Source organism: Oryzias latipes, chromosome 10 (assembly GCF_002234675.1).
Source record: "Oryzias latipes chromosome 10, ASM223467v1".
Classification (NCBI taxonomy): domain Eukaryota; kingdom Metazoa; phylum Chordata; class Actinopteri; order Beloniformes; family Adrianichthyidae; genus Oryzias; species Oryzias latipes.
Genome location: NC_019868.2, coordinates 29,089,319 through 29,105,448, shown reverse-complemented (window position 1 = coordinate 29,105,448; position 16,130 = coordinate 29,089,319). Strand labels below are relative to the sequence as shown.

Here is a 16,130-nt window from a genome sequence, read left to right as displayed (position 1 = left end):
CCCTTGTGTTGAGTTATCCACGCCTCACGCTCTGCACCTGGTGTGAGTTCAACAGCCTCACACATCTCATCCACAGCCAAAGCTCTCCTCCTCTGCTGGGAGGGAAGGACTTTGGGAACGGATCCATTCATGGAGGCAGAAAATGCATTTGCGCTGTAGACGGGAAAGCATTAAGAGGAGCCAATTAGACGTACTTTGAGTTCATGCAAATGGGAGGCACCTGGCAGATGTTTGGTGCCTCTGCATATGTGTCTGAAGAGTGGCAGTGAAAACTCACACACCTCTCTGGAGCTTTACCTCTTGGTTTCATTTGTGAACTTAGCAGCTGCGTTTGCTGCTTCTTGTTTGAGGTTTCTCTGGTCCGTCTCAGCGTTTGCTTCCAGGATTTTTATTTATCTTCTCTTAGTTTTGTGACCTAAATACTGAGGTTCTGAGGTTTTTAGTTGAACCGTTGAGGGCTAACACTAGCAGTAGCATAAAGGAGCATTTGAATGCTTACTCTGTTAGCATGAGCCTCTCTTGGTCCTTCTCAGTGTCTCCTACTTTTTGTTGATCTTTGATCATCAAAACGTCACTCGACTAAGATGCTGAGAAATACTTAGAATAAATGAGTTTCAGTACAATGAGTTCAACTTGCTTTACATTCAAAAAGTATTGTTTCATTAAGCTCAAGTTTCCGAACGATGAAGAGGAGGCTGAGATGTGACAAAGGCCTGCCCGTCAGCAGTCTGAACCTCCCCCTCCCTGAGATTCGGCCTGAAGTGTCGTCTCCCACTTCACGTTGGTCGTTGAGGATGCGCGGCGTAATCTCAGTCTGTGATTAACCAAATTGAGGCGTCGTCATCCCGCCTGTGTTTGTTCCACGCTACCTATTCCACGCCGCTTTGTGCCGTCTCCGCGGTGCAGGGCGCCAAACAACAGGAAGTGTCTTTCTGTCGGAGTGTGATCCTATCACACGTGTCATTGTTGTTAAGAGGATTATGTTGGATTTGTCACATTGCAGCAGAAATGATTGCGGCTGAGATAATCTGTGATCCGCCTAATTTTGTCGTTGCCGTAGAAGTGAAGATGACACGCCTGCCGTCCCGTATTGATCGGATCTGATGGTCTGGCAGGAGCCTCAGCTTCTCCTCCGGTTCTCTGGGGAGGTTCTTCAAACAGGCAATTATCTCAGCGGGAGAATCGCTGATGGAAATCCGCTTGATTTCATCGCAGCTTGAGCTCTGATGTCAGCTAATTGTTTAACTAGAACAATTATACACCACTGGAAAGTAATAAATACTGTTTACTTTAAAAAAAAAGAAAAAAGGTACCTACCTAACAGACCTATTGGATATATTGATATATTTTATATATTGCACTGTAATCAGTTTCAAAAAATCTATCTATCTATCCATCTATCCATCCATCCATCTATCTATCTATCTATCTATCTATCTATCTATCTATCTATCTATCTATCTATCTATCTATCTATCTATCTATCCATCTATCTATCCATCCATCTATCCATCCATCCATCCATCCATCCATCCATCTATCTATCTATCTATCTATCTATCCATCCATCCATCCATCCATCCATCTATCTATCTATCTATCTATCTATCTATCTATCTATCTATCTATCTATCTATCTATCTATCTATCTATCTATCTATCTATCTATCTATCTATCTATCTATCTATCTATCTATCTATCTATCTATCTATCTATCTATCTATCTATCTATCTATCTATCTATCTATCTATCTATCTATCTATCTATCTATCTATCTATCTATCTATCTATCTATCTATCTATCTATCCATCCATCCATCCATCCATCCATCCATCCATCCATCCATCCATCCATCCATCCATCCATCCATCCATCCATCCATCCATCCATCCATCCATCCATCCATCCATCCATCCATCCATCCATCCATCCATCCATCCATCCATCCATCCATCCATCCATCCATCCATCCATCCATCCATCCATCCATCCATCCATCCATCCATCCATCCATCCATCCATCCATCCATCCATCCATCCATCCATCCATCCATCCATCCATCCATCCATCCATCCATCCATCCATCTATCTATCTATCTATCTATCTATCTATCTATCTATCTATCTATCTATCTATCTATCTATCTATCTATCTATCTATCTATCTATCTATCTATCTATCTATCTATCTATCTATCTATCTATCTATCTATCTATCTATCTATCTATCTATCTATCTATCTATCTATCTATCCATGTAAAGTTAAAAGTATTTCCTTCTTCTTTTTGTTTTTCATTTCATAGCAGTGTGTCGGTTGAACCCTGAGAACCAACAGTGTCTAATGCTTGATTTAATTCTATTTACTTTTAATTTCTTCCCATTTTATTGGTGAAGTTTTTGCTTTAACGGGTCCGGCTCTGGTTCCGGTGGTGATCTCTCCGGGCTCATGTGACTCAGCTGCTTCTCTGATGACCTCAGCGTTGACTTCTGTCTGTTTTTTTGTTTTGTTTTTTTCAAATTAAAAGGGGAATTCTGAAGAAAAAAAAGTGCAGCAGCAGCAACTGAAGCTCTGAATCCAGAAGAGCCTTTTTCAGACTCTGATGACCCAGTCCTGGTCTCATGTTTGATCAACAGTTCCACATTGAGCCGTGATTCTCCGTCTGCCTTTTGATCAAATTTTAAGTTGTGACACGTTTAGCGCAGTGGCATTTAGCAAACTGCGAGCTTGTCAAGAACGAGGTGTGTGACTAAAGGTCAAAACTGCCGACTTTTAAAGGCCACACATGATTCAGATTCTGGATAGGAGTCGTTGGGAATTGTGCAAAGTGTCATTTTGCTTGTTGATGCTTTAAATTTGAAAAAGGCAAGTCAGAAAAGTTATTGATAAGTTCAAATAATGTCATGTTGGTTTGGAAAACCTTATTGATCTGTGAGTTTTTCATTTGTTTTTAGAATTTTTGGGGGTTTTCTATTTGTAAAATTGTTTTTCTTGTACATTATTAAACATAATTACAAGCTTTACCCAATTTGTACATGTAAAAGAAAAGCCACAGAAAACAAACAAAAACAAGAAGAACGAATACAGATCAACCTGTACTAGTCTGGAAATGAAAGTGAAGCCATCCTTTGAGACATCTGTCCCAATAAAAATGCTTTTTTTAATAGAAGAAGGTTTTCAAAGCATTAATTAGTCTTAGTCATTCAAGGATCCATTCTTCAACTTTTTCCTGAAAAAAAACGTGTCTAAAAGTCTCTTCTCTTTTTAATCTATGCTTCTGCTGGAGCAGTTTGATCATTTTAAACTTTCAAACTAAAAGTCCCATTCATCAAAAGCCATTCATTATTCAGGACTCTGTAAAACTTTTCCTTCTGATCACCAACAGCATCCGTCACTGCGCGTCCTCTGTAATTATCTGCGTTATGATTTATGACGGTGACAACATCATCGGCATCACTGTCATCATTTGGCGGCAGAGACGGGGAGAGAGCGCTCATCCTTCAGCCGAGGAGGCATCATTCACTCAACGTAGAACTTCATCACCTACAGGAGCTTCACGCACATCGCCAAGACTTTGTTTTCTTCCCGAGAGACAAAACAAAAAAAGAAGAAGAAGAAAAGTGGTTTTTGTATTTCAAACACAAATGGGGACGTCCCTCAAAAAGCTGAGAAGAACCTTTGATTGTGATTCAGTGGTTCCTGAAGGATCCTGGGATTCTCAGTATTGACTGTAACTCCAGAACTTTGACTTGAATATTCGGCGGGTTTATCAGTTTCCCGCCTCTGTCTCTGTTGTGACCTGTAGGGTTTACTTTGTTGTTTGGAGGCTGATTAGATCAGTTTGGTGCCCGGGCAGACAGTGTTATGTGCATGCATGTGTGAAAAGGTGTGTTTATACAGAAGCTTGTGTGGGTTTGTGCTCATCCAGATTTGTGCACTCGCTCCGCTGTGTTTGTTTTCACATGTAAAGGCGCAGGAACTCAGATGAGATTTTTTATTGCTTTATTTTTGTTGGTCTCCCGTCACGCTGTCTCTGTAATTCCCATTTTCACCCGGAGGACAGCGATTCTGATCAGCAGCTTCCTGAGGCGGTGACGGCGTTGACTCCAATGCGTGTTTATGAAATGTAAATGGATCTATTTATCATGCCGTACGACACGATTCACCAACTTCATGCTTTGCAGTTTTACATTTAGGGACTGAATATTTCAGCGCAATCGACCTTATCGAGTGTCATTTTAATTCATGTGAGATTAATGCAGCTGCATTCCCTGCACTCATCAGGAGATACAGCTAATGGATCCAATATCCATTCCTTCATTTAACTTTCATCAAACTTTGCACGTTTCTGGAAAACTGTTTTCTACCCATTTGAGGACTTTTTGTCAGGAGCAGCGTCACGTTCCCAGACTTTAAATTGGACCTTTGCATCCCACTTCCCCCATTTGGGGCTGTGGGTCTTAGGCGGCGATCCGCTTTGATTGACAAATTAAGAATAACTAGATCGAACTACAATTCTTACCTTTTAATATATTATTTTAGAATAGTTTCTAAATCTATGACTTTTCACTGGATGTACAAAAATTTAAATTGTACATATTAATCACCATCATTTATATCTTTATTTATTTATTTATTTATTTATTTTTTTTTTTTTTTTTCTAACTTGTCCTGTCCAACAGCTAGGCAAACAGATGAGAGCTGAGGGCCTCTTGTGTTGGACATATTTTATTCTAACAAGAGGGGTTATTCATCTTCAGACAAACCAAAGGTATGTCTGAATAAACCCCTTTTGTAATTGAGGCCAAACTTTATTAATTTCAATCATGTTTGAAAATCTTTGGTGTTGGACCGGACGGAAAAGGAAAGAGGGGAACAAGAGAGAGGGACGTTAGAGAGAGGGGGGGGTAGGAGGGTGATAATAGGAGGGGAAGGGGGGTAAGACCATGAAGCAGCATAGAGCAGGCAGGTTTACTGGTTGTTTATCGTTACGGTACGGTTCAAATGTAGTACAAAAAGGGCGGGGCCTGTTCACACACACTCAAATATTATCAACACACCTGCTAGCCGCAGAAATGTCCACATGTCAACATGCACACAAAACAGATAGTGTTCACGAACGCATACTTATGCCTTTAAACCAACTGGTGTGAAATCTTTCATTCATTCAATCATGCAAACTATTAGTGCAAAGGTGAGCTAACACCTGTGCTCAGGTGAGTGTTTATGTTCTTCTAAAATGGATGGTGGAATGTGAAAAGAAGGAGGAGGAGCGCCCAGCCACCCCCACACCCATACCCCCGCCGCAGCAGCAGCGGCAGCCGGAATTCCCCCAGCGCCACACGGGAACAGGCAGGGAACAACCGCCCCCCGGGCGACCAAGACGCCACCCAGGCCAGGGCCAGCAGGACCGCCGCGAGGCCCCCAGAGCCAGAGAGCAGGGAGGCGCAGAGGGAAAGAGAGCGCCGCCCCAGCCCAGCCAGGAAAGCAGCCCCCCGCCGCGCCGGAAGAGCCCAACGCAGGGCCCCACCGGAGAGGGACGCCCACAGCCCCAGACGAGCACCCCACCACCACCCAGGAGTTCCGGGCATCCCCCCGCCCCGACCCCAGGTACGAGCCAGGACCCCCCAAGGGAGACCCGCTCCGCACTCCAGGCAGCCACCCACCCGGCCCACGGTTGGTCCAGGTAGGAGCAAGGCAGGGGCCCGCCGCCCCCGCCCAGGAGGGGGGAACCCCGGGGAAAAAAGGGCGGCCCATAAGGGATGTTATAAATATGGCCCGACCAGGCTCGGCCATGTTGGAAGTTTGGCGGGGCCCAGCGCCCAGGGGCAAGGACCAGGACCCACCCCCCAGGGACACGAACACCCCCGGCTCAGGTGTAATATGAACCCCCCCACCGTGCGGAGAGAGCACCGCCGGGCCCAGGGAGCCGGCACCCAAGGGACACGGCCGCCATTTATATCTTTATTTATAACAGGAGATCAGAATCAACCCAACATAACAGATACAAACACTGGAATTGAAAAATAAAGACGTTTAAACTAATGTCTCACGCAAAGGTTTTCTGTCCTCTTCCTGGTTGACTTCAGCATTGAACAAAACATAAAATTCACTGTTGTTTTGAATCATTTAACAGCAAATCCTGAAAATGTTCTCCATAGTTTTTCCATTCTAAAGGTTTTGCTGAGAAAACCCCCAAAACTTTAAATAAACATGTTATAGACGCGTTACAATGCAACTTCTCCAACACGCTAACAGATGGTCATGTGACGTCACATAACGTCGTTTTTGTATTCTTTTTGATTTCAAATTCAGTATATTTTTTATTCCTATTGTCAACAGTATTTAAAAATGGGTTTTTCAGAACACATTCAGTAAGCTGAACTTCAGTCTTATTGTTTTTATTTACAAAAACGAAATAGTTTAATTGTGAAAATAAGATAAGCCACCGACACTTTACTTTGAAGATTTATTTACTTCCTGTGACGGCAGCTTATTTAGTTTGTTTAGTTTATATTCCTAAAATCCAACATTATTCTTCCATTTTAGAGGGATAATAACATTACTTGAAGTTTAATTTTCTTGTACTATTCTTGACTATATTTATAAAGATTGCAAATCAGCGATCTGTCACAAGAACAGACAGACGTCTGGCTTGACATGCAGCAGGTTTATTAGCTCAGCTAAAAGTCCACAAAGCTAAATCAGGGTCAGGCAGGCAGGAGTCTAGAACAGGCATGAGAGCATCAGAGGAAAGACGGGGTAGTCAGGATCCAGATGAGGGTCGGGGCAGGCGGCAGGCAAACAGTCAGGAAACAGAAGATCGGGTCTAAACACAACGCTCAGTAAGGAAGGCAGAGTGGCACAAACTATACTTTGCGCTGAGTGAGGCTCAGTGCAGTGTTTAAGTAAGCTAGGACTGATTTGGTGAATGACAGTCAGGTGTGCAGCACTCAGAAACTGCACGCTGGGGTTGCTGGGAGATGTAGTGCGTCCAGAACCCTGGAGATAGTTCCCGCTGGTGACCAGAGGGGATACAGAGCTCTGACTCCTGACGCGATCACAAACATCACAAATACTTATACTTTAATTTTCGGGTACTGATTGCAACCATCTGAGTACTTGGATACTTGTTACAGCCCTACTTAGGTTTGATTTTAAACATTAAATATTCAAATATCAACACATGTCTTTTATTTAATTTTTATTTAATTTAAAGATTATCTTTAGGTCTGATAGAAAATATGTCTGTCAGAAAAAAAATCACCCTAACTGAAACTTTATTTAGTGAATTTTCATGGGTTCTGCTTTTTTCCTCAAAGCTGGAACAGCAGCTGGATGATTGTAATAATGGTTTGTTCGACGGAGGCAAAAGGTGGCAGCACATTAATCTGGGTTTAATGGCAGAGCCGTTTCTTTCAGATTACTTACAGGAGGAAAGCAGTGAAGAAGCTCATCAGTGACGTCCCAAAACAACAATGGCATTCATAATAGAGGCCATTCTGAGTCACCCACACGTTAAGGAACCCAAGCTCATGGACACAACTTTGATCAAAGTGAAATTACACTCTTGCATATCAAAAACGCACTTCTAACATTGTAGAAATTCAAGCTCTGATGCAATAAAAACATTAGAATTACCATATTATTCTGAGTACAAGTCATGGTTTTTTGGCATAGCTTGGCTGGGGGTGCGACTTATATGTGGTTATTATATATTCATTAGAAAAAGCGCGATCAGTCTTAGGCTATGTCGGAATTCAACCCCTAACTACTAAAAACTACACAGTGCGACACTCTAGTGCCCTGAATTCTGAAAGCAATTTGGATACCAGGTTCACTACTTTTTTATTTTATTTTAAACACTGGATATGACGTCATCGATTTCATGAAGTTAATATCTAATTGATATGAGCGTTTTGCGATGATTATTTATGAATATGCTGTCTTTTGAAGATAAAAACGTTCATTAAAAAAATACATTTAAATAAAAAATTTTGGCAAAAATTGTTCAGACGCAATGCATTGTGGTCTATATTTGCCGATCTAGTGAGCATCGACTTCTGGGAAATTTCTAGGGCACTCAATTTTGGAATTGCAGATTCAGACAGCACTACAAACTAGTGAACGCACAATGTAGTGAGTAGTGAAGGAATTTGGACACAATTTTTCCCCGGGGGGGGGTCCAGGAGGCATCCGGACTAGATGCCCGAGTCCCATAACTATTCTTTTCATTTTTTCAATATTTCTTTCAAGTTTAGAGTTCGGATTTGATCCCACAATAAATGTTGGTTTTATTTTGAAGAGCTCTAAACTGCAGTGTCTGTGTTGAGACTGAATGTTGACTTCCTGAAGCATTTCCTTTCTTTATACTTTTGCACTCATCACTACTCCTCTCTTGTTTCTCAGCTTGGCGGCGTCGAAAGAAGCAGCGGCGAGGAAGGCCACGACTCCGATGCCGCCGTCTGAGTTTCTGGACAAACTCATGGGAAAAGTTTCAGGTTATGATGCCAGAATTCGACCGAATTTTAAAGGTAGGATTTGCCACCAAGACTCAGTCGGATAAGGCAGGAATGTAGCCAAAAGTTTGATTTCTGCATTTTATTGAGAATTGAAGTCCATTTCTAGCAAAGCTCACCGCCAGAAAAAGGTTTGTATTTCTTGAATTGAAAGCTTGATCAGATGTAATGCTGTGCTCTCTGCTGAAACTCCCTGATGTCTTTGGTTGTTCTCAATCTCTTGATCTCTTTTACTTCTGCAGTGATGAATAAAGGTAATTCAGAACATTGCTGTAACCCTTTAAAGACAGATTTAGGGTTTCAGACCCCCAAACTTTTCTTTACCTCTCCCTATAACTGCACCTGTCAGAACCTTTAAACAGCATCCCTGTTGCGATAAGTTAGGATGGCTAGCTGCCATGCTAGCTGGCTACATTCCTTGGTATCCACACAGTATCCTGAGTGCTTGTTTTGGTGGTCAAGGTAATGTGCCCCCCTCCTGCTGCCAACCATGATGCATTAACGGTTATGGCATTATAGGAGTTAGCGACTTTTCCCTGAATGTTAGCCCCCATAAAGACACATGTCAGAGGTTTCTGTTCTCAAGCGTCTCATTTCAAAAGCATGACATACGAGTCAACTATTCAGTTTTTCAAAGTAAAATCTTATTCTAACACGGAGAAGCCAAAGACAAACACTGGGCAAAAAGCTGAAGACGGTTCAGACGACACATTTTAAAACACAAGGAAACAGAACTGAAAATGGTTTCATCTCACAGTCTTTCTCACAGGATGTGAACTGGTGCATTGGATTCTTGCTGCATGTTAGAAACAGCAGGTGGTCCGCTTGGATGAAAACTATTTTCTGGGCTGGTGTTTGTGTGTTACTCCACCTTCTTTCGACCGTCCGAGTATGAAGCCGCTGTTCAGTCTGTGACTCGCTTTACCTAAGGCTCATGGCTGCAGTTTGACTTCAGGTCCTTCTAAAGGTTCACTCACTGGCTGCGTTTCCACTGACAATAAAATTGCACGAATTGGACTTGTGATACTAAGTTCACCTAACGGCAACACGACAAAAAAACTAGTGTTAGCACGTGGAGGAAGGGATTTTTGAGGCGTGTCAAGTTAACATGTTTTGCAAAACTGCAGTAGAAGAACTTTCTGAATTAAATGAGTCATGTGACCAACAACCGGATGGCGATGCAGTCCTTGGCCGGAACTGGCGGCCTTGGGCGCTGCACGGCGGGCGCCACCAGAGGTCCCACAATGTCACACAGCTCAGAAAAAGTTGATCCAAAGCTCCTCTGGAAAACCACCATTTCTCAAAATGGCTTCCTCCCACGAGTAAGGAGATCGCCGCTCCACGGCCTGAAGAAGACGCCAACGTCTCCTTAGATGGATGATGATGAGCGCTAGCGCCGTGGCAGAAATCTGAATTTTGAATGTTTCTCAACATTTCTAGAATTTGGACAAAGTTTTGTGAACAGGTGTGACGGAGACGCAGCTAATGAGGACCGAATTTAGAAAAATGCCGGATTCTCAATCGTTCTGAGGAGGTGGTTTGACTCTAAACATTAGGGGTGACGTTTAAACATTTTTGGAAGGGTTTCCAGTGTTTGTCGTCAGAGCTTTAACATCCTAACTGATGGATAAAAACGTCCTACTATTCAGATTTGAATGGTTTTTTAGACTCCAAAGTCCGTTAAATCACAGCAGACAGAGGGTGAACTAAAGATGTTCTGGTCAGGTTATCAGAAATAAGCAGTGAAACAATGTGTTCTTCATCGTTTAGGTTGACCCCGTACCCGCTTAACCCTCTAACGGCCTAAGCTCTTGGAACCACCGTATCCATTTGACCGTTTACGCAATTGACCCATTTTTTTGATTTGACTTTAGTAAAATGTTGCACATAAGTGCAGAGCTTCAGAATCAATTGGCATGACGTTAATCACTTAAACGGTTGAAGATCTACGGTAGTTTGGACACTGGAGCTACAGTTCCGGTGTTCACGGTTTCTTCCATCGACTATTTTTATCTTATCTGGGATATTTATGCTTTGAACTTTTATGTCAGAGTTAAACCAATAGAGAATGTCTGAGAGTTTCCTACTTCAGCACAATTGGACCCTGAGGCGATTTCCTTATTGGACTTCCCCCGTGAAGCGGTACAGAACCAGAAAGATGCTGCACATGTCACTACGTCACAGGAGGAGTTAGAGGAGGGGATTCGGGGCAGGAGGTCCGGACGTCAAGTGTTTTTATTATTTTTACTCTGTTTCAGGTGTAATATTTCCTGATAGCACACTTAGCATAGCATTTATCATAATAGATCCGTAGGTGTGGAGCTAAATTTGATCAAAACAGTTCATTAAAGCCTCTTTTAGACCAGTGTTTTTCAACCAGTGTGCCGTGGCTCAAAAAAGGTTGAAAAAAACTGTTTTAGAATAATATTTCAGGCGTCTTTTATTTGCTAGTGTTATATCTAATGTGGAATGTAAACATCTTTGGAGATAGATGAACGTTTTTTGGGTTATATCTCATGTCAGGGGAAAGTTTTTGGTTATCCCATAATACCTGAGCTACTACAGTATTTACCAGTCATTTCAAATTGATCAGTAGTTCATGTTTTTAGCGTTTGCAGAACTTTTTACTCCACCAAAGATTATTTTCAGCCATTTTTAAAGGGTGCTGTATTTCACTTCACATTTGTATCATTTATGTCAGTTTAGCTGATCTTCCTTTAGGTTTTTAGGATGTTTTGGGGTTTTTTTGGCAGTAAACTAAAAAGAAAAGACTCATTTTAACATTAATTTGAGCATTTTCAGTTTTTTTCACATTATTTTTCTTTTGTTTTCTAAATAAACTCTAAGCCGTCTTTTTTTGCTTCCATTTTTTCTGCACTTCTGAAACTGTTTAATGTTTTTAGGCTTTTAGCGTCTGAAAAAAGCCGTAGATCTTGAAATCCTGGTAAATGAGCAGCATCTCCTGTGGGACCCGCCTCCTGGTCCTCCTCCTTTTTGAGGCTGATGTTGCAGGAGTCCCGCAGGAGAACACTTCCTCTGGCTTAATTTGATCTACAATGCACTTTAGACCAGAGTGGAAATGCTTAATACTTTAAGACAGAAGTAATCTTTAAGCTGCAGGAAGAAAAGCTGAAGCAGAACCTGGAGAGGCGACTCTTTGTCACTGAGGTTCCACCTCCCACCATGTCAGGAGGGGAAGATGAAGGAGACTCCTCATCTTCACAAATGATTAAAGAAGAGGACTTTTTAATGTTTTAAGGACCTAAAATCCTCCTTCATGTTTGGAAATGCTCTAAAGAAGCTTTTCCAGACGAGAGTCCTGAAGGAAAAACGGAGGATGGGAGGATTTTCATGCAGATATTTTAGGATCAAAGCTGAGTTTGGCTCAAAACGAGTCTGTTGTTTCTCTGAGTTCCTTTTAAAAATGCCTGTTTCCTCTGAATTTGATTCAAGTCTGATTTGTAAAAATCCAATAGATGCACTTGAGGCAGTGGCGGGCTTAGCAGTTTGGGGGCCCCGGGCGAACAATAACATGGGGCCCTTTGTACTCATTTTATTTTGAAATCCTTACCTATGAATAACTTTCCCAATGGTCCACTTTTAGACAACATCAATGTCAAGAATCCAAAGAACAAGAATGAGAATTGAAAAAACTGAGTTCAAATTTAAATGTTAAGGATGTATTTTACATTAAAACCATAATTTTTACTTTAAAAAAAAACATTACATTTATTAGATGCACTAATTTGTTAATCCCTCACTTCCCAGAAGAAACAATTGAGGATTTTCTGTCTTTAATTTGTCAGGTTTTAGTAAAGAAGCAGAAGAAACAGAGTTTTTTTTATTCTGTTCTTGTTTTTCCCTTTTTTAATGTCTCTTCCAGCACGATGTCTTCCTTTCTCTTTGCATTTTCCTCTTTTCACAGCCTCTCACATCACTCTGCTTCATTTGACCATTTCTTTAAAATATCCTTTGAATCATCATCTAATCTCTGCCAGATAGTCACGGTTTTCCCCCCTAAAGTCATCTAAAGACAACAAGACCAACAAAAAAACACACAAAATATGAATCGGTTATTCATTATCAGTAATTAATCATCCGTTATTTATGACTTCCTGATTTGATTGAAAGTTCAACTTGAAATTATGGATTCCTACGAACTTTACTAAAATTCACTGATGTTTTACTCAAATGTTAACAACAATAAAAAAAGCAAAGTGGAAAAACACTCAAATAATAGTTTTACTTATCAGCTTATCAAGAACAAAAGTGGAAAATATTCTTGTATTTTTACCTTTCATGAATTTATGTGAGATCAAATTAAAGCAAATGTATTAAACGAAACATTAAGAACTAAATCAAGTATCACCTCAGAATACTCCCCAAAGTACTGTAAAAAGTAACATTTCAATGTATTTATAAATCAAATCATCTTTTATTTTATATTCATACAAAAATCTTAGTTGTTTTTTCTGCCTCATTCTGTCTCTTTAGTGTAGTTTCAGGTCAGATCTGAAATGAAAAACATGAAATATCGTATAGAAAGTGAGGACATGGAATGAAAATGTCTGGAATGTAAAATAATAATATTAAGCTTTACAGTATCAGCATACGCTGAGAAAACTAAAGGAACAATCAACCGATGTCACTCAGGATTGCGTAATCTCAGAACTCGCAGCCTCGTGCTGATATTTAACAGGAAATACGCTAAAATAAGTGATTTTGGTGATGGGACGGGTTCAAATGATTAGAATCAAACTCATAAGTGGCTTTTCTGGAACAGGTTAGTGTGAACACACATCTATTTTCCTATCAGTAGGCTTTACATGGCTCTGCTCACTAACTCTGGAGTCTCTCCACTTGCTGTTGACTGGACTATACCATTGGTGCAGAAGGACATGGGAGGACCAGAGACTTTGACATGATCAGTATTATGCCGGTTCAGTGATTTGGGGTACTTTTTCCACTCTTACATTAAATAATGAAGGATGTAAACTTTATTTTAGACATTTTAGACAAGTGTTCAGCTTGGGGCCCCTAGACTGTAGGAGTCCCCAGTAATTGCCTACCTTTGCCTCCAGTACTTACATCTCTGTTTTTGACCTTTTAGTCAATTGACTTCTTCTTTAAAAGTCATTTTACAGCATCTTGATCGTTGACTGAAGTCTGTATCTATACTTAGGCGAATACCAGTTTGTAGAACTGTTTTTAAATCTATGTTTATGATTTGGGATTAGGGCATGTTTTCATGACGATGAGCGTTCCTTTTATATAATCTGTTTAGCTAATTGCGTAAGGCTCTATTGTTAGCAGACAGGCAGGATGCGAGTTTCCAGACTCTTTCATGGCTGTCAGGTCGACGGAGAGGCAAAGCGTGAGCTCTCCTCCGACTTGCTTATTCATGCAGTTTGCGTTCATGTCTGCGTCTGTCCCGTTCCTGCTAACTACACCCAAGCATCATCCTCCTCATGAAATAAACAGTTTGACATTTCTGCTCCTGAACCAACTCCTAGGAAAGTGGAATAAAAAATAAGACGAGGGATTTAGTCAGGAGGCTAACCCAACCGCAGTCATGCGAGAGTCCTCCAATCTGTTCCTGAGAGTCCAGACGCTCTGAACTCTGCTGGATCTGGTTTGGATATTTTTAGCAGACCTTACCTGTTTTAAAGCGTATTTTTAATTTAGAGTTGCAAAGGTGTTATAATTCTAACTAATTAAGGAAGTCTGCTCAGGGAGGTTCGTGTATTCATACTGAAACTCTTGATCCATCTGAAGCTTTCCAGATGGATCTTTTCTTTTCAGCGGATCTTTTCTGCACCTTTTTTCTTATGCCATTACCGAAAGAGGATTTATTTTTATGAAAATGTTTGATGCCCAACCCCAGGTCATGATGGTACCGCCGCAGGCTGCACGGTGCTGCAGGAAGTAGACAAGAACATTGCTTTCTCTGCAAGTTCTTCCTGTTTTCATCTGGTGGTGGTTTTAGAACCCGGGACCAGTTAGCGTTTCAGAATTCAGAATTCAGATTCTCTTGTAGTCTCCATTCAGACAATAGTTTCGTACCAACGTCTGACATCTTCACAGCGCGGTTGTGTTGCTGACTTCTACAAAAGCGGCTAAGTGTCCATCAATCTCCAGAGACGTCGGCATGAGGACCTTCAGCAGCTTTTTCCGTCCTCTCCAGCTCCAAATCCAGCAGCTGCTCTGAGGAAGCTGCTCTTCGCGGAGGCTGTTGTTGTTGGTTTCAGAATCCAATCTTGATGCCTTCCTTAAGCAATGAGGAAAAACCTTTCTGGTGAGGGAAATGCTGGTCCACACCATCATACACCCCCCACCGTACCATGGCAGTCTTCTCCATCATCTTCACACTTCGATCCTACAATCCATCCTTCCGGTTAGCTGCTCTCACAAAGTTCCCCAATGACGAAGTCGAGAACTGTAATCCTTAAAAACAGCAACTGCTCCAAAACGCCGGCTGTTCCTCCTAACATGGGGGAGACGTCTCTTCTGAGGGTGTTTTCTCCATGGAGTCAAACGTGGCAGACTGTCTCTGGCATTTCCTGTCCTCTGGACCAGCTTGGAGTAGGTACCATGACCAACTCCAACTATGGATGAACGTGAACCTGTTTTTATCCGTCAGACGTGACGTGGTGTTTTGTGAAGCAGACATCAACCCAACGCTGTGGTAGGACTGACGCTCAGAGTCACGGAGGAACCGAAGGTCCTGGACAAACTTTTCATGGACGCAGCTCTGCTGCTGTGTTCAACTATCCAACTTCATAGTGTTTATTTCCTAGAAGTATTTTTACTGACTGACTAACTACAAAACTGTAAAATACATTTAATATACAATCACAAATGTATTCTTTGAATTAGGAGTAAATACTTTCAAAAATGGATTTGTTCTTTCCAATGTTGATTCCAAAACCAGTTTAACTTGTTATAAAAAAGAGTTTTCCCTGTCGTTGTGAATCAGGAATTCCTACACTAAAAGCAGAAAAAACAGTTCATTCCATTAAAAATGCAAGAAATGGATTGATTTAATATGAACTCATTTGGCATCCCTTAATGGAGATCGATTATTAATCCTTTTTAAGGGTAATAGCTCAATACAGAAAATTAGAATGGAGGCGTTCTAAAAGTAAAAATGCTGGAAAACAAACTTCAGAATTATATCAGGAATCTTGTGATTCTGTGTTATTTTCCGTTAAATGCGCTTCGCCGTGCAGCAGCTGTAGACGGGTTTGTGTGAGCAGAACTTCATGAGAAAGAGACGAGTTTCTCCCAAGGCAGCAGAAATCTGGGAGGAAATCACGACTGGAATCTCCATCGTCTGAGCTCCAGCTTCCCATTGATACAGCGGGTTCTTCCATCGAGTAAATGAGAGGAAACGCTCCTGACACTTTCAGGACAGGACATTCATAATCTATGACTTTCTCTCCTCCATTTTGTCTGCCGGCTCTATCCTTCCAGCCCACTTTTCTGCTTCCAGTCTTTCTTCAGGGACTCATTCATGCTTTCTCCATCTCTGATATTCAGCTTCGGTCATTTCCTGCATCACGGTGGTTTATAGGAGTGTATGCTGTTGTCTCTAAGCCCCGCCTTTCT

At 41.4% G+C, this 16,130-nt stretch overlaps 1 protein-coding gene across 4 annotated transcripts in view; it reads left to right on the top strand.

Moving 5' to 3' along the window:
* The window catches only part of glra1 (glycine receptor alpha 1), a 125,976-nt gene that overhangs the window by 20,551 nt on the left and 89,295 nt on the right, over window positions 1-16,130 (top strand). For 2 of the 4 annotated variants that reach the window (XM_020706831.2, XM_020706834.2), the window contains exons 2-3: window positions 8,413-8,537; window positions 8,765-8,776. In XM_020706831.2, coding sequence (XP_020562490.1) covers window positions 8,413-8,537; window positions 8,765-8,776 — 137 coding nt within the window. The remainder of the gene's footprint in view (window positions 1-8,412; window positions 8,538-8,764; window positions 8,777-16,130) is intronic. The other 2 variants (XM_023959406.1, XM_023959405.1) reach the window with 1 other exon arrangement.